This window comes from Acipenser ruthenus, chromosome 4 (genome assembly GCF_902713425.1).
Source record: "Acipenser ruthenus chromosome 4, fAciRut3.2 maternal haplotype, whole genome shotgun sequence".
Lineage (NCBI taxonomy): Eukaryota > Metazoa > Chordata > Actinopteri > Acipenseriformes > Acipenseridae > Acipenser > Acipenser ruthenus.
In genome coordinates this window covers 89,384,948-89,411,127 of record NC_081192.1, presented here as the reverse complement: position 1 = coordinate 89,411,127, position 26,180 = coordinate 89,384,948, and the positions used below count along the sequence as shown (strand labels likewise).

At 36.4% G+C, this 26,180-nt stretch overlaps 1 protein-coding gene across 9 annotated transcripts in view; it reads left to right on the top strand.

Annotated features, from left to right (window-relative positions):
- Positions 1-25,855, top strand: part of LOC117400495 (amphiphysin-like) — a 76,913-nt gene extending 51,058 nt beyond the window's left edge. Inside the window, exons 12-27 of one of the 9 annotated variants that reach the window (XM_059023054.1) lie at positions 4,580-4,690; positions 5,263-5,286; positions 5,879-5,902; positions 6,210-6,554; positions 8,263-8,295; positions 10,729-10,788; positions 13,042-13,152; positions 15,327-15,386; positions 18,041-18,088; positions 18,686-18,733; positions 19,330-19,377; positions 20,534-20,563; positions 21,306-21,368; positions 22,606-22,881; positions 23,619-23,720; positions 24,701-25,855. In XM_059023054.1, coding sequence (XP_058879037.1) covers positions 4,580-4,690; positions 5,263-5,286; positions 5,879-5,902; positions 6,210-6,554; positions 8,263-8,295; positions 10,729-10,788; positions 13,042-13,152; positions 15,327-15,386; positions 18,041-18,088; positions 18,686-18,733; positions 19,330-19,377; positions 20,534-20,563; positions 21,306-21,368; positions 22,606-22,881; positions 23,619-23,720; positions 24,701-24,805 — 1,488 coding nt within the window. In that variant the 3' untranslated portion in view covers positions 24,806-25,855. The remainder of the gene's footprint in view (positions 1-4,579; positions 4,691-5,262; positions 5,287-5,878; positions 5,903-6,209; positions 6,555-8,262; positions 8,296-10,728; positions 10,789-13,041; positions 13,153-15,326; positions 15,387-18,040; positions 18,089-18,685; positions 18,734-19,329; positions 19,378-20,533; positions 20,564-21,305; positions 21,369-22,605; positions 22,882-23,618; positions 23,721-24,700) is intronic. The other 8 variants (XM_059023056.1, XM_059023057.1, XM_059023055.1 and 5 more) reach the window with 8 other exon arrangements.
- The last annotated feature ends 325 nt before the right edge of the window (positions 25,856-26,180 follow it).

The window sequence follows — 26,180 nt, the reverse complement described above, 5'->3', positions numbered from 1 at the left end:
CAGATCCAGTCAAAAAGGACTGTGGAGAATGGAAAAAATGTGAAGGCTACCTGTTACTTTAAAAATTGCCATCTGGTAAATATGCATTGCAGATTCCAATACAAAAAAAAAAATGTTCGAATCAGTCTATAGCCCAATCATGATATGAACTATTGATTCTGTGTTTTTTCTATTAAAAAAAAAAAAAAAAAAAAAAACTGTGATTGTGTTTTTAACCAACTAATTGGAATCTGAAAGATGAGTACTGTACCACATTTTTTATTATCATTCAATAGATGCTAACACTGCTGTCTACTCACTCAAATCAATTGTGAATAGAATAGTGTTCTTTGACGTTGTTCAGTGCTTCATTACGTGTGCTGCATTATATACTGTACAGTGGTTCTGAAGGGTCCTGTTTTCTTATTCTCAGTAGCACAATAAACTCAATAAATTAATTTCCTCAGGCAAAAGAAGACACAGCAATGTGTGTTTGAAGCTGGAATTCCAAATAGACTGAAATATTACCCATATATTTGCTTCTCCCAGAGGAATCTCTCTGTATTTCTATTCTGTATCTGACTTAATTCAACAATAACTCAGTTTGTGTACTGATGTACGAACAGTACCAGACACCTACAACTGACCACAATTCTGTTAACGCTCTTAGGAGTGGTTTCACAGACCACAAGTAACACTAAGGTTACACTATATATATATATATATATATATATATATATATATATATATATATATATATATATATATATATATATGTGTGTGTATGTATGCATTACGTGTGTCACTATTCTTAAAAAGATTCATGGCTTCTTACATTAAACTTTTTTCGCTCTGGCTAATGTTTGTAGTACAGTTGAAGATGTCAGTGAAAACCATTGGTTGTCAGAGGTTTTAAACTAGAGACTTTTAAACACCTGAAAATGGTGACAGTTATTCTCTATATTAAGAATAAGGCAAAAAGTTATCTCTGACATCTCTAAGGCAACAAGCTCTGTTTCTGTATTATTCCCCAAAACTGGGCAGATTGTATTGTGCCATTAAAAATAACTCTGCTTGCTGTACACGTGAGGCTTAGGATTTGATTGTGGCGCAACAGATACCAGATGTGCCTGAAGGCTTGAAGGTTACAAGTTATCAGCACTGCAGTGGAGTGCTGTGCTGTTGGATGTGTCATTACTGTTTAAACAGAGGACTCCTCTGCTCCAGGCACTTTAAAAATCCTGCAGCACTTGTCAAACACTTGTTATTCACCCTGGAAAAAAAATCACAATACAAATATTTCCCATACCATGCATCAAAAAGAGAAAATCCTTTTTTTATTATTATTTATTGGAATGGATTTGCATGCTGCATGCCTGACTTATACATATTTTTACCCATTTGTTTCTGTACATTAAACAAAATGTCACGAAGCTTCAAATATGGGTTAATTGAAGGTATCTTGTATACATCATTAGCAGTTTGTTATTCTTTCCAATTAACTGCTGTTATAGAGCAAAATAATTATGAATATGGCCCTATTTGAATAAGCAAATAATTTGTCTTGAGTTATGAAAACCCTCATGGTTTAGCATAAGGACCCTATTTTCAGTTTTTTACATCTGACACAAAGCGGCTACAGCTTTGCTTCTGGCTATTTTCATTAGAACAGAACATGTTTTGCCATAATCTACTGAAATTGCATTTGCAGCTTTCTAATAAAGATGCTCTGCTGGTACGAGTAGAGACAACCAAAGATGGAGCTAATTAGTAACAGTTTAAAGTGCTTTCAAGCTGTTTCGGAGCCAGTGGTTATGGACGCCCTCCAAAGCTTTACTTGTCTGTTTTTGAAGCGAAACGTTCCATACTTACTTAGATTCCTATGTAGGTGTGACAGAAAGACAATGATTCTTGGTGGTAAATCTCCCTCCCAACCTGTGAGGGCGCTAAGTAACAGGAACAGAGTACCCTGGACTACTTGGCCTGACACTTCATTCCTAGGGTTAAAAGGAAGTCGGTCATTTAGAAAAGGGGTGGAGCTTCGGTACACTAACTCATCGACCCGGAAGGGAAATAATGTGGCAGCCGCGGAAGGAGTCATGAGTGACGGTATAAGTAAGGGTCGAAGCGACGTAATCTGTTCCTTTGTTGTGGTTATACAAATGAAACGAATGGACCGGTATTTCTGTGTTTAAAAAGAATGTGAGTGTTTTGTTTGTTTTTGTCAGTCTGTCTATATCGTCTTGTTTGTCTTGTGTATTAGACTAGACAGCTAAACACAATCCAAAGCTGTCGCCCACGACCAGCACAAAACCCGGACAACAACGCACTGAGTGTTCACTAAAATAACACCGTAAATTCACGACCAGCACTACAGCACTCACTGAGAGAGGTGACCGTGTTTGTGTTTGGGTATTTGCGTTGGGATTATTGTTCTTGTGGGATCATTGTTTATTGTAAACGGAACTGCAACCCATCATCATTTACTGTGCAATACACATCGTTGTGCATTGCCAGCCATCATTGTTTGTCTCTGTTTGGTCATCAGACCCCTGGATTAAAATAAACAGAAACCTTTTCACCCGTGTTTGTCGATCGTTTCTTGTTGGATTACTGCACTGCACCGGCAAGTACCACATAGAACCAGAAAAAGAGGGCCTTACAATCTGGTAAGGCCCACCTCGTGCTATTAAATGCCTGAGCCTAAGGGTTCTATTGCTGTTAGAAAAATGCTGCGTTAAAAAAAAAAAACATTTTAAATTTTCCTGTTTATTTTTTTTCGTGATTTTATGTAGCACTAGTTTTTGTTTCTGAAGACTACAAACGTTTTCCCTCAATATTCCATGAGGAATCGTCGTTCAGAATTCCAGCTGTGGTCTGGTAGCCTTCAATCGGCCTTCTTTATCCCTGCAGTGGACCCTTCGTGGGTATTTCCAATTGCTAAATAATTTAAAAAAAAAAAAAAAACCTTCAGCTTACATGGAACTTTTTTCAGTTCAGGTACCTCGTACACAAAAGCAAACCTGGTTTGTGAACTGTTTGTTTTTATCTACCTCTTTAAAAAAATGTAAAATAATAAAAGTACTGGAAATGTTTTATTTTTTAATTTGGATTTGAGTGCACGTTTGTGTACGTTTCAGTATTTAAGTTGGAAACATCTGTGAAGGTACAACACCATAGAAATGTCTCTCCTCTTTAAGTCACAAAGCCTTAGCCATTGCAAGGAAACATCTAACTCTGTGTTAATTAGTTTTGGAGACAGTACAGTTAATTGTTCAGACAGCAGTAATTCAGAAGTAACCGAACAGTGCTCTTAAAGACATTAACACAATGCCCTCTTAAGTGTGTTTTTATTTGCTAATTACAATCATTCATTTGTTTTGTATGTAAAGCACATGTCAGAATAATAATGAGATGCATAAAAGCATGCAGCAAAGAATCAAACAGAGATTAAAACCTAATTAAGATGTTAGGTGTTGTACACCATATTACCTACAGTATATCCTGCTCTCCACGGTTAATTCAACTGTGTGATCAACACAATCATTAAACCTGTTAATATTCTTTGTCTTTTTGTATGCAAATAAAACATCTTGAACTAATCCAATAATGATTAACAAAATAATAATACAAGTGGGTTACAAATAACACTAAAAGGGATCGGAAAGGAATTGAATGTAAGATAAAGTTGCAGTAGTCTTACACAGCAATAGAATAGAAATCCACTTAATGGGGTTGACTAGCGCTGATATCTGGAAGTGTATTTTTCACTGACAAGTGATGTGCCACTGAGATTCAGCAGGATATTAGAGCTGCAAGGACATGGATCCTTTGATCAGACATGAACAGAACATACTGGTCTATGGGCTTCCTTTTCATTATGAATTGTGAATTTTTTTAAGTGCTCAATTGGCTCTCTGCATGCTTGGTGAAAAAGTCCAGCTCAGTTTCTTGGAAACAACAATGTATTCCACACACTCATCACTGATTATGCCAAGCAGGCTGTTTATTAGCACCTATTAAGAGAAGCTTTCTGAAGCATCCCCTCATTCTAAATTCTGTATCCTGCTGTTTTCCTGTCATTGTTAACCCCTTCCCCACCTGGCTAAATATGTTTCATATTTTATTTGAACTCCAAAGTAAGATACTGAATTTTATTAACGATAAATGCCTAAAAAATGCTATAGTATGGGTTTAAGCTCCATTTCACGCATTATCAAATTTTGTTTTGCTTCAACCTTCCTCCCTTCATCACCACACTTCCTTGAGGTGGCTTTCTCCAATGAACTACCTCAAGTTGATTGGCTCAATCCGCAACCATCTTAGTATGTGTGCGACTGCTGGGAATGTAGCACAGTTTACATCATCATTTTGTCATGAAGGTATACCTTTATGACAAATCTTGTCAAATCAGTAAATATTTGTGATACCATGCCCTGGCTCTTGTTAAAATGCCACCATGTACTGGAAACATTTCCTCAAGTTCTCTCTGACTTTTGAAGACACCAGAACCATAACGTTTTTTTTTAAGTTGTAAAATATAACGTTCCCTGGCTTTTAACATATTTTTACAAGTCCCACGTTTTCCGTTTTCTTGCAGAATGAAGGACCATGGGCTGTGAAAGAGGAGTCGTTACTTGATCTGGATTTCGACCCCTTCAAACCTGATGCAACAACGCCGATAGGGAAGACTCAGTCCCCCAGTTCTCAGGTTCCCTATATATTTCTTTATTAATGGATTTGTAATGTACAGTAATAACATAGTCTAAGTGAATGCATCTCTGGTTACATCAGATGTCGAAACATAGTTAATTTAGGGTGGTGTTTGAACAGTAGAAATAATCAAATCAGACTTTTGCAGTAAGAACCCCATACAAACACGTCTAGTAACCCCTTTTGGGGTTATTGTGGTATGCACACGCTGTGAAGAAATAAATAAAAGTAACAATAAGTATCATAACTACTGTCAGTATACTAGAATATTTCTTTGGAAGCCTGTAATTATTGGGACAACTCTAAAACACTATTCAGGAATGGCTCAGCTGAGTTGGGGTATATATACTTTATTTGATGTAACTAGTGAAGCAATTCACTTTTAAAGCAACCTGCACTGCTACTTCTCACACATTGGATAAACATATTAGATAACTGAGAATTTACTTCTGAGTGACCATGCTTGCATACTAATGGTAAGAGTAAAATAACCACATACAGTACAATATTGAGTTTTTATGTTTTGTTTTGTTTTTTGTATACTATGTAAGTTATGTTTTACTTTTACAGGCATTACCATGGGATTTGTGGACGGTAAGAGTTTATCTTTCTGACATTTTATTTTAAAAATTTTATTTTTAGATGTACTATTTGAACGTACGATGCATTAACTTGTTTTACAGTGACTCATTTTCCTCTGCAGAAAAGTTATAACAAGATTTTTTTTTTTTTAATTCTTAGATGCAGAATAGGTTGCAAAACAATTATGAATACATTTTACCTCATGTTATCAAATGTTTTATTTTCTATTTCTAGTCATTAAGCTAATCGGTGTTGTGTTTGTGTCTAAACGTGTTTGTGTATATTTCCATGATAATATACAATTCTAGCAAATGTAGGTTTAATAGGCACTGAGAATTGACCTGCAATACTGTTATCACAGACTAAATAGCCTTTTGATGTATACAATTGAGGTTCAGACTTGATAGAAAATAAATGAAAATGTAATCATCTACTTGTGCAATGGGCACAGTCTTAAGTACTGCAAATGATTCTGCTCAAATAAAGGCTTAACAGGAGATGGATTTAATTTATTTTGCAAGCTGTTTAAATAACTGTCGTCTACACATACTACTATAATATAAGAAGTATTTATGAAAATATGTGTATTTATGTTTCTTTTTAGGCAAGCGCTGGGCCAGCACAGCCTGTAAGTAATCACCAAAAAGATTTGCCTGGTTTAGATCAAATAATCGAAATATTCATTCTGCAGACATTTCAATTTGTAGTCAATTAGCTATGCTTGTATTGTTAACAAAAGCTTCCCTAGTCTCGACTGTTATGTACTCTTCCTGCAGTACAAATCTATACATTTCATTTTCTCTAGTGCTTCTCATTTTAGCTGTAATGTAATCATTTTAGCTCTGTTTTTTTTTTTCTATTTTATTTCTGGTTTTGGTTTATTTCTCATTTTAAATCATTTTTGTTCTTTCTTTACTTATCTGTCTTATCTAAAGCTTGACTCTTCAAAAAGTCTCTCTCTCTGTAACCTCTCTGTGGATGACAGCACTCAAAGTCACAATGCAGAAGACTTTACCCGATCATATTCTGACCAGGGTTCAAGCGGTGGCTTAGCAACAAGCTGGGGCTTAGACTTTAGCACCGCTAGTGTCAGTCAGGAGATGGCAGCTAACAGAGACTCTGAGCAGCTGTCTTCCCAAGGAGAACAAGGAGGGACTGCGGATGAAGTTCACCAGTATTGTTCGGACCTTAGGAATCCTGTAGAGGGACAGGAGTGGCCCCCAGCAGACAGCTGGCAGGAAGCACCTCTGGAGGAGCAGGCAGATACTGCAGATGCAGAGGTTAGGACCTGGGAAACCGATCAGTGTCAAGAACAGGCCCTCGACAGTGATCCCAGTGCTGTGGGTGATGGTTTAATATCAGGTGTTTTGAGTACAGAGGATGTTCATCTAGAGGGTGCTGGGGTAGAACGACTAGGAGGGAAGAGTGATGAATTTTCAGAGAACAGCGAGGCAGGTTGGATAGAAGAAAAAACAATCAGTGAGCTCAAAATGCCAGGGATAATATTTACTGATGAATATGGGCAGGAGATACAGGAGGAAACCCTGGTAGGGCTAGGGCAAGGCTTTGGTTGTGTGGACAGTGCAGACGAACAGTATCCTGATGACGAACCTTTAGAAGGAGTTGAAAATGAAGGCGGATATGTAATAGATTCTGGGTGGACAGAGGTGGATAATAAAGGGCAAGTTGAGGAGGGGGACCAAATAGATGGCGAGATTATGGAGGCTCAATGTATAAATACTGTAGAAAGTGATACAATCCTTGAAGCATTTACAGAGGGGGTTGATGAGAGGCAGAGCACAGAGAACAGTGTGTCAGAGGGCCTGAAACAATGGGATAGCACATGTCAAGTTGGTACATCCGATGAAGAACCTGAGAACCTGGGAGCAGAAGTAGCAGGTAATGTGGGGGTTGAGTCTACGGTGGGAGACTGGAACGTGGAAACAGAAATACATAACTTCAGTGACACCAAGTTTGAGTCCAGCGTTTTAGGACAAACAAAACAGAATCAGAGCCTGATCGACCACTTTCAGAAGGATGTTGCCCTTGAACCCAGTTCAGAGAGTGCACTCCAAATGCAAGACACTAACCACATAGGGGCTGATGTTCAGGCAGAGTGGCTTCCTTGCCCAGAAACTGTAGAAGAGACGCTGACAAACAAAGAAGAAAAAGGAGACGGCTGCGGTTCTGATGCATCGGGAGAAGATAAGAATCAGATCTGGCCAGAAAATTGGGAGCCAACGGTAAGCAATGATGATTGGGGGTTTTCTGCCCCCCCAGAAGGTCATGCCAATGGCTTTGACCAATGGCCAGCATTTCCTGGGGCACCTGACGATACAGAAGGAAGCAACAGTAACCCCTGGCAGGAGATCAGTGACAGCAGTGGGTTTTGGCCCACTGGCAGTTTGGGAGACGTTGGAACTGAATGGGGTGGTACCATTTTATCAGATGGGGACCAGAAAAATAGCTCTTTTACAAGCCAAAATGTGGTTGGGGAAGAAGAAAGTAACAGCCTGGTAGAGACGGTCAAAGATCTGGCCAAACCACAGGGTCACTTTCAAATGGGGAACTCCAGGAACACTAGCATCGAGAGTTCATCCAGTCCTAAAGATAACGAAAACAGCTCTGACTTATCAGAAGATGAGGTTGCAAACCAGAGATATGGAACATTATACCAGGAAATAGATGCTGAGAAGGAAGAGGTACTTAACATTATCCGGGTGTGTAGCATAGAATAGTAAAGAGAAACAGCCCTCTTTCCCAAGATGTAACACAGAACCTAGTGTTTTATGACATCAAGCCCCTATCCCTCTTTCAGTGCCCAGTCTCCTTTCCCTTTCTCCATTTGTTTTGCTCTTCGTTTATTTTATTTTTTTTCCCCAAAAAGCTTTTTCATTAAATATCACCATTGTTACACAATTTCGACACATTGGAGCAGCTGTAGATCTGTAGAAGCTTAATATTTTGTTTTTCTCTGATTCAATGTAGGTATCCAACAATGCTTTTAATGGATTCTCTCAGGTAAACAGTCATGCAAAAACCTTGTATTTTACGACTAATCTGCACATTTCTGAATATTACTAGGCTGAGTTACTAGGGGACAGAGATGGCAACTCTCTTCAGCGATGGTTATTCCAGTCAAGACTGAATATGTATGATCATGAATCTATGAATAAGACTTTGTAAATCAATTAGGTTCACACACAAAATAGAGGACATGGAACCTAGACTGACCTATCCATCAAGCACTGGGGTTGCCTTCTGGGGTCCCTTTCTATATGGGAAATGCTGGATGACACCATTGGCTTTCCTTTTAATAAGAACTGACGTCTAATCCACTGGTTCTAACCCACGCCAGACATGAATGAGTGAAACTACATTTTGTGGTCAATGTCCACTAGGATTATCTCTCACGAAAGTACATCATGATAACCATGGTGGTTCATGGGTCCCATTGTAAATTTGTGGAAGTTCCTTTGAGAATCTCTTGGAGACCCCATGTTAGGCTTATTGGAATCTCGTGAAAAAGGTTCTCCTGATTTTTTCATAATTACTGTACATGAGGAGACAGAGTTCATAAAACATCGCTCAAATTTTGAATTCTAAGTCAGCAAATGCTGTTGAGGTTGGCAGTTGAGGACTACTAGTGTAATACATTCCAAGTACAAAGCTCTTTATTTCATATTCTCTATACTGGATATCGTTGGTTGTATGGTCTTATAATGTAAGCATACTGTTTACAGAAATAGCAATACTAACACTAACCCTAGAACACTTAGAATGTAGGCTAGTTAATATTGAGAAAATGTACTGTCCAGCATTAAAAAACTAGAGTATTTGGCAAGAAAAGCTGAACTTGTCTACCAAATGTTACTGAAAGAAGCATAAAGGAAAATGTAACTGTGATAACAGTGAAGCATCCATTCCAGAAGGGTTTCGTTAGACAGCGGTACATTGAGTAAAATGCACACATTGTACATGCTTCCACACAGAAACATTGTGTAACAAACTCAATGACTGCTTCACCTTGGTTTTTGTAGATCTTTCAAGTGGATTCCTCTTGTATTACTATCAACTGTTTGTGAACGATTCAACCAAATACTGAAGTGTATTTGGCTGATTGTTGATACTAAATATGAACCATTGTCCCTTAACAGTCATTGTGAAACATATGTGAAAACATATGTACAAAAATGACATTGCATATCACAATTTCTAGTGTACCGTATCAATTGCTAATGTATAAATACTGTATTTAAAAAGTCGTATTTAAGAGCTGGTGTTGAGTGTTTAAAAAAAAAGGATCAACAATACTAGTCAACTGGGAATATGTATTTCATTTAAGACTGTTGTTTGATATTCAGACATACTTGTTTCTGGTCATTGTATTGTTAAAAGGTTTGTAAACAACACTAAAACTAAAAGTTAAAATGCATGTTAGAAGCTGGTATTTCAGTAACATGCACAATAGTGTATGCAATGCACTGATCATTTACATATCTTGAGACTTGTTCAGGAAATCATCCCAGTTCACAAGCACCTGCCACCCTTATATAGAGCTGAGCAGTTTATAGATTTGAAATGAGTTTATATTGGATCTTAAGCTAGTATTTTTTATTCCTGGTTTGGAATCATGGGCGTGTCATGTAGTCCAGTGTCTCATAAGAGACAGGAAATAACCAGTTCCAAAGGCTACTGGAAGAGGAAGTTGGCCTTTGCAGTATTCTGTGTTGGATGAATTGTGATGATATAATTTACAACATAAGCTTATATTGATATGTTTGTAGTTAGCAATTAAACCATCAATTGGTCCCTCTACAGCAACAACACTGAATGACAATTTCAGCAACATAAAAACAGCTTCTCTGTTGCTGGAGCGTGCATTGATCTTGATGCATAATATACAGTGATGGACAGAAGGCAATTGCTGCTTCTCTTGGTAAACACCACCAAGGATCATTTCTGAACTGTGTTTGGTTTCAGTCTCCAGCTGAACAATAAGTGTTTACAGTATGTTGAAAAACGTGTTAGATCAATAAGTACAACACAAGATGAAACGTAAAGCAATGCTTTATTGTGAACCCTACAGGCTTTTAAAGTAATTGTCTGCTCATTGTAAGAACTAGCAATGAGCCTGACACTCCCAAAGTGGTGTCTGTGGCATGAAAAATAATGAAGGTGCAAAAAAAAAGATGTCTCCATGAATCTTGAATGAGCCCACAGACACATTTTAATAAGATTAACAAGTCACGCTGTTTTGACCAAACAGTGTGTGCTTATTCTTAGTAGTAGTGGGAATACTGTAGAAGTGCTTACATTCTATTATAGACATTTGCATTCATACATGCATGGAATTCATTTTAAAGTTGCTATAGTCAAAATGTAGTTAAATGTTCTTATTGTTTTATTACTGTATGTTCACTCTTCCTTTCAATTCTCTTTTTCACAACAAAGCTGGATGCGGGCACCTCCATGTTTACCTCCGATTCTAACCAGAGTGTGTTCAATACAATGGTGAGTCCTCTGCTTTAATTTGAACAACCTGCATTTATCCTTGTGACTGTCCCCTTATCCAGCTGCCGACAGTATCATTTACTAAATACTCAATGGCTACCTATCACGCTGAGAGCAAATTATTGCTGAAGGGTCGAGTCTGTCACCCAAAGACAAGAGAAACCGCTCTCAGAATAAGTGGTAGCCACAGATCACTTTTAAACAAGTTGTTAGAAAGCTGATAAATGGAACAATTTTATTAGGATTAGAAGTCATTAAATATAAAAAAACAGACATTAAAATGCTCATTATTCTCTAGATTTTTTTTCATTCATTTTATGATTGCAATAATTCTAGCTGCTTCCTGTTTATTTTGATACTTTCAGTATATTTTTCCACTGCCTTTTATATCTCCCCTTTCATCACAAATGCATGTCCTATCTCCTCCAGTGCAAGGGCATGCTTTATGGCCTCAGCACTGAGAACTCTATCAACCTTTCTTTAGTGCCATTTTGTTGTGCTGTAGGACCAAATAATGCCTTTCCACTGGCACTTTTATTCATGTTAAAAGGCGGGACACAAATAGCACAGTCTCGTAACCATGGCTACCAACTGTAGCGTTAGAAAGGTAGAGCACTGTAATATACTTGACATAGTAATGAACACCGTTAAAGGGAAAATAAAATAAAATTACCTTTAATACATTGAATGGCTAATGGCATGTGATTTAAATGTAGAAGCCTATTGGTTTTACTGGTGTGTTACAGTGTTCATTACAGCTTTTACTTACATTTTTAATAGCCACAGCAGATTTTATTAACCCTAAAGCTAGTACATGCGTAAAGGATAAACAGTGTTCTATTGAATTGCTGAAATCACTATTGATTCAACACCTGGAGAATTTCAGTAAGTGGTCCTGGTAGTCTTCTTATTCCTTAATTTAAGACCGTTTTCTTCAAATGCTTTTTGTTGTGGTTTTATTGCTTTAGTTCCTTTTATGATTGCAGTTGTTCTGAGATGTCCAGAGCTGCTCTAACCCTGACAGTTTCTTTAGTTTCGTACTTGCCATTCTGCTGTTTATAAACATTGTGGAAATATCAAGCTTCTGAATTTGAGTTATATTGTAATTGGCAGAATGAATGGTTAACATGCAATGCTTAGAGCACCAGCCCAGTTGAAAAGTACATCTGGTGTAAAATATTTGATAATGTGACAACCACCCTAAGTATTTATTACTGCCACAGAAACTGGTACACAAACTAGTATGTCTGAACATACAGCTGTTTGGTTCGTCAGGGCTCATTCCTTCCTAACTAAGAAGATCTAATCCAACCCAAACCATGTAAATATACTCTCATCTATACAGTTGTGCTGCTAAATGTGTAATAATAGCCATGCAGTTATACTACAGCCCCAGATTAAACCTACATCACAATTGAATTTCATGCAGTTTTTGTGCCATGTTTTTTTTTTTTCAAACACAGAACATCTCTGTTTCATTACTATAATTCTATACCTGGCACAGGGCCTCCAGTAACTATGCCACACCATGAAATAATAGAGCTGCATTGCATGGTAACGTTGGGAATGATTTCTACTATTGCTGGCCATGTGTAATCATGCCCTGTCTAACCAGGCACTGCTACTTGATCATTCCAGATCCATGCACTTTGTTTTTCATTACTATAATTAACAGTCATTAAATTATATTTACATTATAGTCAACACATTCAAGCATGCCAGTTACTGTATGAACAGCATATTGTAGCAGGTTGTTGTCATTTTGGGATGTGACAGCAATGCCCTGGCTTATCATTCAATATACTTTGTGAGAGCGTAGTTAGCTTGCTATTCAGTTTATTATTTGGATTGTTATTCACATTTCACATTCCCAGTGCCAACTTCGGAGGCGTGGATGTAGTGTGTCCAGTAAAATAATTGGATACATTCTAACATTAGGCAGTGGTATGTATAAAAGTGGGAGGATTTGTCACACATTCTTATATTTGAGATTCTGGGCAAATTTAAAATGGAGACCTGTGCTTTTTTTTTTTTTTTTTTCTTTCAGGCTAACATAGTATCAAGATATGCTTTGATATTGAAAAATGTATCATGTAGGAAAAAATGCTTAGAAAATGTGTCCATGGTTACCACAATGTAGTGTTGGCTGCTGATTCAATAGATCCAGCAGCGGATTGAGGTTGAAAGATGATTTGTACTGAGTTACATATGAATTGCTTTATGATATTTTGCCTCCCTTGTTTTAATAAAAAGCCTGATGCAGAAGTCCCTCCTGTTGTGGATTCTCGGGCCCCTGAGGCCCCCTCTGAGCCAGCCCAGGAAACTCTGCCAGCTGAGCCTCAGCAGGCAACAGAGAAGGCCGTGGTGAGTCAACCAAAGCCATCATCGCCCCTCCATCTCACCGGCAGCACAGAGCACCACAGGCCATCCCTCAGCCTCGCGATTTTGTTTTTGCACATTATTATACATTGCGCTTCCTCTTTAGTTCATCCAAGCCTCCTTTGTTTTGGAAAATCTTCACTGCAAACCTCCTCTGCAGACCTTCACCGCAGACCACTGCTGTGCCATTCCAGGGTGGGTGCACAGTAAGGTTAGGAACTGAGAGTTAGTTTGAAGGTAAAGTGTTTCATGGCACTTGGTTTAACCCTTGAATGCCTAACTCATTTTGTATGGCCGGTAAACACAATATGCTGCCGAGGTTGGCAGAGTATTGTATCATATGTGCTTTACATGGTTAAGATTATTAAATACACAGGCAGCAGCTCATAGACTTGGATGATTTCTTTCAGAACACATTATTGCTGTGTTATTTATTAATTTATTTTTTAATTTTGCATAAATCCAGTTAAAGAGCTGATTAAAGGACCTTTGAAGAGCTGATATTACTTGTCGCCTCTCATGAATGCGGCACCCATTTCACCATTAATTGAATATGTTCCAGATAGTGATTTGGAATTCAGGAATTCTGCTTCAGAATTCAGAATACAATGTTTACATGACTGGAATTCCCATTGAGAATGGATATGAATAGAAACAGAATCCCCCTGTCAAATTAACACCAAATACAAATAAATAAGCAGCAAAAACAAAACAGTGGCAGAGATACAAGACTAAATGGTATGGAAAGGAAAGGAAATGAATATACTAAAACATTATTATAAGAATAAATGTCAAATATGTAGAAGTAAAATTTGGTTCATAATAGTTTGAAATACAGCAAAATGTAATAAAAACAGTACAACTGTATCAGAATCTACCCAATACTCAGAAACACTGAATTATTTATCACACATGCTGGAACAATAATCCTCAAATGGGCTTTACAAGATAAAACTGAAGTGCTGGTTTCCCTCCTGCCTCCATTTTCAGTTTCTGGGATGTGTGCACTCAGGTATGGAGAGCTCAGCTACCATAGCTCCCTAAACCCCTGCCTTAATGCAAGTGCAGTGAAAAGATCACAGCATTCAGAGTTCCAGGAAGAACAAGGTGTTTCCATAGCAACAGAACCTGCAGCAGTGGGCAGGCCATCTGCTTAGACTGAGGGTTTATGACTGCAGATGTGTCCAGGAGGCTCCAGTCTTAATAAGTACAGAGAGAAAGATGTTCCTGTGATTTTCACACTTTTGACTTAATCAAATGTGTGACTTAGTCAAACCATTTCTTCAAAGGAGCAGAAATAATTTCACATGTATTTTGTTTTATTGAATTTATTAATTTTATTATGCTCATGCAAAATGTTCTTTCGTGAATGAAGGAACAAATAATAGTATACATACAGATATGCACCACAATGATAATCAAGGTTTGATTCAGTATTTGTGGACACATTGCTTGCAAGTCACAGGAACGTGGTAGTTTCATTTAGTCTCATAGCTCATTTCTATATGTATTGTTAATACATTACAGCTAGTGGATGACATTCTTGTTTCATTGTATGTGGACTTAAGAAAGATGTCTTAATGAATTAAAAGCAGTCATAGATTTACAATATAACTCTTATTAATAATAATAATAATAATAATAATAATAATAATGATAATAATAATAATAATAATAATAATAATAATAATAATAATAATAATAATACAAGTTTAAAGCTTTCATACACAAAGTTGAACATGTCCTTACCTCATCCTGACTGGTGTACATGTACTGTAACTCAAAATACAAAGGACTTGATCCAAGCAGACCTTTGACAACTAATTAGACTATTAGAGTAAGGCTTTAATAAATGCCTGATGTACACCACATGCTGGTCAAGACAAAGGTTGTTGAGTGAAATGATCACCCATCATTTCCATAATTATTCCATTTATTACATCAACTAATGTTTTAATTGGCAGTTGCAGAGTGTAGTGAATGTGGACACATCATTCTGAATCCATACCATGCTTCATTTTTTTGTCCTTTGTGATGATCGCTTTGTTTTGGCTTCACACTTGGCAGTGCTGCTGCAATTTGCTCATTTAGATTGCAATCAGCTTTTATAGACACTGAAAACAATGTTAACGATATAATGCTGTTCCCTCCCTGTGAAGGACAATGTTGAGGCGGAAGTGAAAGAGCCTGTAGTAAGCGCTGAGGCAGAGAGCATGGAGGTATGTATCCGCACACATGGGATTTCATCATAGCCAGACCTCCATTCATCCCCACTACTCGGTTGTATTGCACATGCCACCACTTTATCATCACAGTGATTTCCAGATGCACAGAAAACACACGACTGTTTTGTCATTACAGTAGTTATTTATTTGGAAAAAGTCATGCGCCAAATGATGTCTCGACAACTATATTAAAATGCCAAGAATAACACTGAACTTGAAGGTGCATTGTGTTACCATATAGAAGTTATCATGCTTTTTCTTCATTGTGATGCTTCATTAATTGGTGTTGAGGTGTCTATTGGTGGAATTTCATCCTTTTGTATTTGTGTGATGCTTTTAAATATAATATGTAAATACTATGTTTGTTCACAAGCAGGTATATTTTTGATTTGAGAGCCATTATGGCACTTTAAATTTGATAGATAATGAAGTGATCTGAGAAAACGACTTCTTCAATAATGAATTTGAGGGCACATGTCATATATAAGTCTATAAAAATGTTTTTCTGCGTTACCTAATGCTGGTTCTACAACGCTAAAATGACGCATAGAGGAACTGCAAAATGCCCTTTGTTTGACCTTGTTTAATACCAAGCATTTGGGCAACATTGTGATTTTTTTTTATTTAACTACAATATTTATCCTGCCTTAGCTATGGCAGCATACAGAATTTAGACTTAATCTGACCCTGAAATTAATTGTTTCCTTTTAGAATTGGTAAATGGTTTACATGTGCATTTCCTGTCCCCTTTTTAAAATGTAATAAATAATGTTATCTGTTGGTTAAACATGTTCTTAAAAGGAGTAATATACAATTTAATAGTGATTGCATGTAGTTTCACAAGGGCAAACATTTTAGTGACTGGAAACCTGGTATTTTATTTTATTATTATTATTATTATTATTATTATTATTATTATTATTATTATTTTTTTTTTTTTTTTAATTTATGGGGGATATCATTTTTGGATCAAAGTTGTGATTCAAAAATATCCTTTGCCTTTTATGGTATCATTTCTGAGTGTTTGTTGAATGGTTGGTTGACAGTTTCTGTAAAACAATTCCAAGTTAAAAAAAAAAAAAAAACAGTATTGGTTTTAATTAAATACAGTTTGTAAGAATATTGCATCTTGTTTTCAAAGATAACACACTGAGTTCAACATAACGTTTGATGTGTGTGCCTTCAGAACAAAAGCTGACAGTTCCAAACTGTCTGTTGCTATTTTATAGACCTGATTTCATGTTTATTGATTCAATAACATACAATTAAAATGCAAGTAGTGCAGTGATATATTTATAATGGGGTTGCATATTATTTTGAGGGTATTCTTGTTTGTATATGTATGTATTTATTTATGTTGTATTTATTAGGGGACTTGTATGTACTGGTACTAATTACATTATATAAATATGTAATGTAATTTGCTAGAGAGGGTCCTATTGGTGATTTAAAGGATGGTTTATTCATATCTGCCATTGCTTATGTCAATTCAATAGACATGGATGTCTTTACTATTGGGGTGCTTGATAAAACACTCCACTTATAACCAGAGTTTGGAGGGTTATATTAAATTGCCCTGGGGGCTGATTTTGTTCCACAGGTCTTATGTCTGCTAACTTGGTCTATTGTTGTAATGTGTTCAAGAAATCTAATTTATACCCTAGCTAGAGTTTGACATATCTTCTGCTACTTTCATGACTGTGTGTTCCACTCTTTCTGGTAAAACAAATACAGTGTTCCGTTTTATTTATTTATTTATGTATGTATGTATGTATGTGTGTTGATGCTTCAGCAATACTTCCGTCTTGTACATTTTCTAAAATGTTTGTGCAAAACGAAATTGTATACTATCTGTACGTTGCCAAAAGCAGTCCTTGGTTTTGAAGTGCAAGGTTTGAGGATATAGAAGCTGTAGGGTATTACTGTTACCTGCTGTGCAAGGCTGTCAGCTTGGGTTTCTTCTGTGTCCTGATCTCTGTGCATTCAGTTAAATGACATATTATATTATCCAATTAACTGTTTTAACTAAACAACTCTTTTGTGTTGTTTAGTTAAATGTGTTTAACCTCTTTCAAATAAATAGGAGTTACTGTAATTCACCAGTGCAGTAAGCACTTTGAAAATATGCTTCCTTTTATGGTCTGGCCCAATAACTTTAAAATTGGAATCTACCAGCCATACTCAGAAACAGCACTCAAGAGTGTGTTTTCTCAATATGAAAAACCAGTAACTTGAAACACTTAAGTGAGCATTAACACCTGAGTGCTGTTTCTGAATATCACCGCATGCCTTTCATTCTGTCATGATGTTTATTTTTCCTTCTCCTCTCTTTCGAAAGGGTTCAATAGCTCATTACCTTCATAAGGTGGGTGATTCCTTTCAGGCTGAAATGTAAGATCCTGGGCCGCACCTGCAGTACCCTATCACTTCTATTCTAAAGCAAGCATTATTATCCTGCTACCTTGCTTTTCCAGTGGTGAGCGGGTTCTTTTTTAGGATAGTAAATACACAATTTATTTTCCAATTTCTGAAGGCCTCTAAGTGCTAATGTAGTTACTTATCTTTATCAGCTCGATCTGGTTATTTTCACTTACTATCATATTTGGATCGTCACTGAAATAACAGCCGTGACCTCTTTTCACACATAGGCTACAACAGTGGATGTGGAAAGTGAATCGCCCCCAGCAAAAGATTTGGTAATTATGGCCTATGTCTTTTTGGCATAAGTGAGTCTGCACTCACATACTGTATACCATAGTATATATATATACTGTGCTCTGGATTAAAGATGCTTCATTTAATAATATCTATCTATCTATCTATCTATCTATCTATCTATCTATATATATATATATATATATATATATATATATATATATATATATATATATATATATATATATAAATGCAGTATAGATTGATGGGACCAAAACTGCTACTAAGTACAGATATGGATTTTACAGAGAAATGCCCTACAAACAGAACGTTATATAACTTTATATTGGATTCCATTACTATATAACAGGCATATAAGGACTATCTATATAGTCTGACTCTGATTTAAGCAGGGGCACTTGGAATATTCACACAACCTTATTACTTTCTAAGAACAACTTACTAACAGTGGTTCTTATACTTGTTTATTTTGTTCTAAATGCACCCTTTCCCAATTTAAACCTATCCTGGTTGCTTTTGGTTTCTTATGTGTATTATTGACACACTTAAAGACATTTTTGGTTTGCTTTATATCTATCTTTGCCTGGATAACAGACATAACTTCTTTTCACATCTAGGCATCAGCAGTGGATGTAGAAAACGAATCCCCCACAACACAGGCTCCGGTAATTATTACAAAGCAGTAGCAGGGAATCAGTCATGGACTAGTGGTTTGAAATGAGTGTGGAAACAAGTTTCCAAACGTATCTCTACCCCACCTTAGCTCAGTCTGTGTCTCGCATGTCTCGCTTTCCAATGTTAAGAAACAGCATCGGAAGAGATCCACAACGGTGGTCCTATGGAGGCTTATCATGACAAAAACATGATAATAGGTTGATTTATTGACATTGCCATGTAAAATACACATTATTGGCCCCTGACTGTGCATAGTTGCTTTCACTGGGAAGCAACTATGGGAGGCTGAATTGACAAGGACTGTTTCTCCTCACCATGCTACAGTGGACCCTACTGGCAAAGTGCCTTGTGACCTCAAAGCAGACACCTGCAGGACTGGCCTACCCATAGACAACTCCAGAAACAGTATAAACTACCTGTTGTCTGCAAACAAACTACTCAACGGTTGATGTCATGCAATGAGCCATTCATTTTATTGGCTGATGATGCTCTCTGTGCCCACACTGCTATAACAAGTTCTGAGAAATTGTTTATTGGCATCGTATTTGCATCTTGAATAACAGGCATAACCTCTTTTTGCGTGTAGGCTTCAGCAGTGGATGTGGAAACTGAGTCCCCAACTGCACAGGCTCCGGTAATTATTACAAACCAAAAAGTACCAGGGATAGGTTAGCCTGTAGTTACTTGGCTTGGTATCTGGATTTTAGATGATGTCTGACCCTGATTGCTGTAACAGTAGTATGATCATTTTAGTGTAATGTTGTATTTAAGAGTAGTTGGGTTGATTGTAGCAACAATCATTGAGTGCTTCAGTCAAAACCTGGTATCTTCATGTCTAATTTCAAACATTGTTAAAAGATGTATTACAGGTTGTTTACACTATGTCGTTTTAATATATTTTGGAAGTGTTTCATGAGAATCAAATAGTGATATTTTAGTTTTATGTTGTTCTACTGTTGTAATGCTTCAAAATAATTAATAAATAAATGAAATGGAATGGGAATCCCACTGTAGGTAGAACTGTATTCCCCATCACTTTTACCTTCGTCATTTACTCAGGGATGTGCAGAAAATGTGGCACATTTTGAATGCAAACATACCATTAATGTCATTGATTTCAACATTTGGTCACAAATTGAAACAATGCACAAGTTGAACTTTCTTTATAAGTTAAGATATAAATAATTTAAAAAATAGATTTTAAATTGAATTATTTATCTATAATACTCCATTTTGTACATATCCCTGTAATTTACTTTTCTGAAAGGCTGTCAACCCTTTTAATTTCTGTGAACTGTCTTCCTTATCATCTAACCTGTCCCTTTTGAGTCGTGTTCCCTTAAAAACAGTTTTAATGGGTTTATAGCTGTTGAAATAATCCCATAAATCTTAGCTGGCATCGTGCCATTCACGAAATAGGTCTCACATGCACTTTAAAACATATCTGGTGACCATTCGAGATTAAAGAAAGCTCTGTTTGCATGCTTCATTTTTAGGAAGTCTTGCGCTTCATATTGTTGATAGTTTTATCTGGACAGTGAATTTGTCCTCACCTCTTCAAAGCCTTCTTTCCTGACATTTAGCAACTTGCTTGTTCCTCCTAATATCAACAGCCAGTTACATGAGTAGGCTTGAAACACCTGGACTTTAATGACCTTGGAAGTTGAACAATAACAGACTGTCTGGAAGTAGTAAGGTATGCAAACTGAGAACTTTCTTTACCCTAGTATGGTACCAGATCTACATTCGTTAAATGGAAATATGATTGCTAGGAAATGTATGTCTTTCAGAATTGCATAGCAAATGGTAGAACACATAAGGTAAGGGCTATGGAATTATTTCATTTGCTATACCACTTTAACTACTAACTGTTAACTACTAACAACCATTAAGCCACCTTTACGTTGAAACTGCATGACCTAGTGAATAAACGAACTACCAAAAAGAGGCAAGTGATGACATTTTTTATATTGTGCACATTCAAGTGCTGCTGTAATAAAGCTTTGTTTTTCTAATGAGGATTAATACTTTAGACTTTTTATGAGAAATAATAAAAGTATTGAGGCACTCTATATCCTCGTGAAGCAGACAGCCAAAAGCAATTATGTAAATAGGAAAATAAAAAGTATTTTTACCAGTTGTAGATAGAAAGCTGGCAGATAGAAATAGCAATGCACTGCCCAGCTAGGTTATACACTGTGATTGGAATTTATCAACAGCCATATTCAATCAGGAGTTACTGTGTTCCAAAACCTGAGAGGTCAAAACAATTAATTCTGTGTCAGCTTGCATCATTGGAAAGGGCAGTTCTTTGAATTCACGCTATCGTATCTGTGTCGTCGCCCCCCCCCCCCCCCCAGTATTACAGGCAGTCCGCCCCAGGGGGTGGAACTGTTGAGTACTAATACAATGGTGACTGGAAATAGAAACCCCTCTACTAATCGCCCTTACCCTTGCTCCTACCCTGCAAGTACACCTAATAGCTAACCCCCATTCCTGAATGTTAAGACTAGTCTCGTTTAGCTATGTCTTTGTTGTTATTTTCTGAAAATAATCTTTTAGAATGTAGAGCCTGAAGTAGGAGATGAAAATAAAGAGGTTACTGAAGACACTGAGAATAAGCAGGTAGATATGTTTAAATTAAATTACGTTTTTTTTTTTTTTAATAGCTTATCCTTTTGATTTTGCCATATGAAGGAATACAGTTGTTTCATTATTACAGTGTGCTTGGCTTTTATTTTCCCAATGAGTTTACTCAATGGTATTAAAATGTATGAACCCAGTGACCTCTTGAATATTTTAAATCCACAGTTACTAAGGTAAATTAAAGTGATTTCTTGTCAAGGCTCCTATCAAAGCTCCCCACCAGTTTGGACAAAACATTAACTCTCATTCTTGTCATACTGTAGCCTGCTCACAAATTCCACAGACGAGTTAACTGGACAGTATTTGCTGCAGTGGATGAAGGATTCTTCTCAGTATTTTGTATTTTTTTTATGTGGTACTGGATAGAATTGTAAATGGAGGTTCAGGGGTTAAAAGTATTGCAAAAGGAGGGTGAGCGTAACATTAGAATCAATCTCTTAACAGGGGTAGAGGCACACATCTTACAGTCTAATCTATACAAAGTGAAGATTAATAAGAAAACAATGGGTTTTTTTATAATGACATAAGGTTTTGATGTGGAGTATGTAACCATAAACATTTGTAGAAGCTGGATGTATTAAGCTGCTTTTTAACATAATCTTTTATATGTGTGGTAATGAAATAATGTGTTTATTTGTATTATTTAAATGAGCCCTATTCACAACACATCATATGTTACTTTATATGCTGTGTGTATACACACACACACACACACACAGTATGTTGAAATTATTTTATTATTTGATTTTATTTCAGTATAGCCAGTGAATGATTTCATTAGGTGTCCTAGCAGTATCTTTCTGTTTTTATTATTTTTTTATGTTGCAATAGTTTTTCTTTCAGTAAAACTCGAACTTATTTATAAAAACAGAATATAACAAAACATTATTTAAATATCTTATGAGTTAAAGCTTTGTGAATAGGACCAAGTATGTGAGAAGACTGACATCAGTTGGTGTAGAATACAACTCTAAAGAGCGTTAACATTAACTCTATTAACACTTGAATTGATATACTTTGAAATTAAAGGATAACATGGTTATTTTATTCAGGGATAACAATAAGTCAGTGGACTGAGTTGTAGTGAAGTCTATCTGAAACAACTAGTGCGTTGTGAACATTCTTTCATGTGGTTTTAGAGCTAAGGGGGGAAGGTTGTTGTCTTTGTCGTTGTCGTTGTGTATCTTCTTATCAGTATTTTATTTGACCTTGTCAGTTCCAGGAAAAGATGACTATACCATCAGTGGTCATTGAACCAGCATCAAACAATGAATGGGATGATGAAGAACTACAGGCTGAAGATGTCAGAGAACCAGAGGTGGTACCTGAGCCTGACAGCAAAGTCAGTGACAGCAGGGAAATGCCAGCAGCAATACCAGAGGAGCCAGCAGCAGCAGCAGCTCAGGAGAGTCAGCCACTTACAGAACCAGCAGTGGAGACTAAACCTGAAGTTGCTACAACACAAAGCCTGCCTCCTGGGTACCTCTACAAGGTAACTGCATTCGTACACAGCAGTGTGCTCAGTCATAATTCTGACCTACTGCAGTAAGTAATACCAAGTAATGCCATGGATTCAGAAAACGTTTTGTTCTGTAAAATGTAAAAGAATGCACGTGTGATTTATCCCAGCACGAGGTCTGAGTGGATCAAAATCTCTGGGCCAAGCATTGTTTATACTGACGAACACATTAAATGTTTGTTGATTTCATTTAGTTTCTTATAGTTTTACCTGAAAATAATTATTCCCCTGCAGACACACTGTATATCCTGTCATCTGTTCAAATCAAGAGGGTTAAGAATAACGTGGTGCCACATTTACTGTGAAAGCTTGCAGAGGCACATTGTAGATTCCTCCCAGGTGAAATACTCGTAATTGCACAAGAGGATAATTTCGCAGCCTTATTGGGAAGCTGCCAAGGTATTTATGAGCTCAATATCCAGGTGAGCTCAATAACAACAATGCCGAGGTTCCACTGCTTTCTCTCTTCTTGATTTAGTTCATTGTTTGTATTTTATATTAAACCTATCAATCATCCTTCAATGTGAAAACATGTCACTGACATTGATAAAAGTGACACGTTAGGTGAGGCAGCATCACAAGGGGAGTGCATTCTGTTTATTGTTCAGGGAAGAGTAGTAGAGCCAGTGCTGCTTTACATACTTTATTAATTAACTCTTAAATACCAACAAGCTAGTAAAGGAGTACTTTGATAATCATTTCTCTTGCAGGCTGAAGCACTACATGATTTTGAAGCTGCAAGTTCAGATGAACTTGATTTGAAGAAAGGCGATCTTGTCTTAGTCATTCCTACTGCACTAGTGGAAGATCAGGTACATATTAATTGGTGTTAGACCTTTTTTAATAAATGGTATTGCAGGGCTGTTCATGTAATTTAATGGTAATGTTTTCTGTTTTATTTATTTATGTGGGTCAAATATTGGACCTTGAATTTTTCTGTTAAAGAGTAAATATCTTCAAATTACATGTTCTTCATTTTTTTCCCTGTTCCCTTTAACTTTTACTGTTCCCTTTAACTTTTTATATGATAAAAAATGATATTGAGCTCACAAGATAAATCATCTTAGGCTCTCAGGATTTCAAACTGTTATGTCGAGATCACGAGATTATCTCAGAATCTCTTTTTTTAAACACTTATTTGTCTTGTAATCGTGACATGTGTGTGTCTATATATATATATATATATATATATATACTGTATATATACACACATATGTCACAATTACAAGACAAATTATCTTGAGATAAGTGTTTAAAAATAGAGATTCTGAGATAATCTCGTGATCTCGACATAACAGTTTGAAATCCTGAGAGCCTAAGATAATATATATATATTATCTTATGCCCTCAATGAGCCACCATATTTTTTATAATGTTTGCAATAGTTCTACAATTACTCAAATATCGTGTTTGTGTTTTTTATTATTATTATTATTATTATTATTATTATTATTATTATTATTATTATTATTATTATTAATATTATCATTTATGTTGTGGTGCTTTGACTAAGAATTCAGGAGCTCTTCAGTTCTATAGTAGTTTCCTGCCTCAAACATGTGAAATGTCAACTAGGTCAACCAAAAGTGTCTTTAAATTAGTTACCGCCAGCACCATCTAGTGCACAGCTAGTGTATTGCCACTAAAACGTGTTTCCAAAGATGGTGCTGGTCTCACTTCTATAAAGACACTATCTATGGCATTGCTCCTGAACTGAAGTGAATGCATTTTAACACAGATTTTGAACTTGATTTGGGTACATATACCTATCAGAAATGTATTTTCTTTTTAGGAAGCTGGCTGGCTAACTGGAATTGCAGAAAATGACTGGCTGCAGTATCGTGATATCACCCATAAGGGACTGTTTCCAGAAAACTTCACTCAACGCATTGAATAGAGATCTGAGAAAGCAGACGGTTTAACCAGCTGACTGACTTCTGGGCTAAATGCAGCAAAAAACATGGTTCTCCGTATTCTGGTGATTCCATTAGCATATGGCTGAAGTGGAATTGTTTTTAATGATTTTAACAATATGAAAAAACTGGAGCATGAAGCAAGAATATGGTTTCCCTTCTTCTGGAACCAATAAATAAATATATTCTTGTTTGTTTACTTGTAAGCAGCAATGGATGTATTTGTGCTTTGTTGGGAGCTATGGTGATCCCACATGTAACCCCTTCCTGTGAAAAAAGAAAAAGCTCATTGCTCTTAAGACAATGACCTTATCTTCTCTGCACTAAGTGTATTGTATGAATTTGTTGCTCTGCAGCAGATTTTTTTGTAACCTGTAGTGATATAATAATCTATATAACAGTTAAAAGTGTTACAAAGTTGCTGAGAATTTTTTAAATGTTTAATTTGTCATAAATGTGACCCTTGCATTGTAGAGCTGTTTTCTCTGTAGTTTCATTGCTGCGTGTGTTGCTATGATGATATTAGGCATTTTGGTGTTCATAAACAAAACTTGCTATTCCTTTGCCAAAAACAACAACAACAAAACAATATAGGGCGTACTGTGTATTTCCAGTGTTAAATATCTATAATGTTTTACAAGAGAGCTTTTCACAAATGAAGACTATATACTGCAGAGTGTTGTTAACACATCCTCCAAATATGTGCTTCATTCCGATAAACTCCTATTAATAACTATGATAACAGTTGAACTCCAAAGTAAGAAAATGCTGTAAAAGCATCTACAAATTATTTATTTGTATAACATTAACTATATTTTCCATTTTATTTTTTTTAATTAAAAGCTAATGGGGGAGGGGTGGACAGTAATGCAATACATGTAACTGTTAATATATCTCCCATAGTCGTATCTGTTCAATAATAGCTGAATTAACATTGTAGTGTGCTAACCGTCAACCTTCATAATAGAACCCATTGTGATGTACATGTTTATGTTAATTTAATGTGAATAAAAAATAGTTCACAAAGATATAAATCACAGTGACCCTATTTGTTGTGCAAATAGCACATCATGTATTCCGTGTTCTATAAAAGCTGCATCACCTTTGTTGCAAGTTAATTTCTGTCGGAATGGCCTGGACAACAGATCTGACATATAGATACAGATCAGACTGCAAATTACTGACCAGTGTCAAAAATAATAACTCTGTGGAGAACTTCCAACACCAACCTTTTTGAATGAATTGGAGTGTGACCATGGATTAATGGCCCTGTATCCCTCCAGAATGGCCCTGCCCTCAGTTGAGTGTTACATCACGTGTTTCAGAATGGCCCTGCCCTCAGTTGAGTGTTACATCACG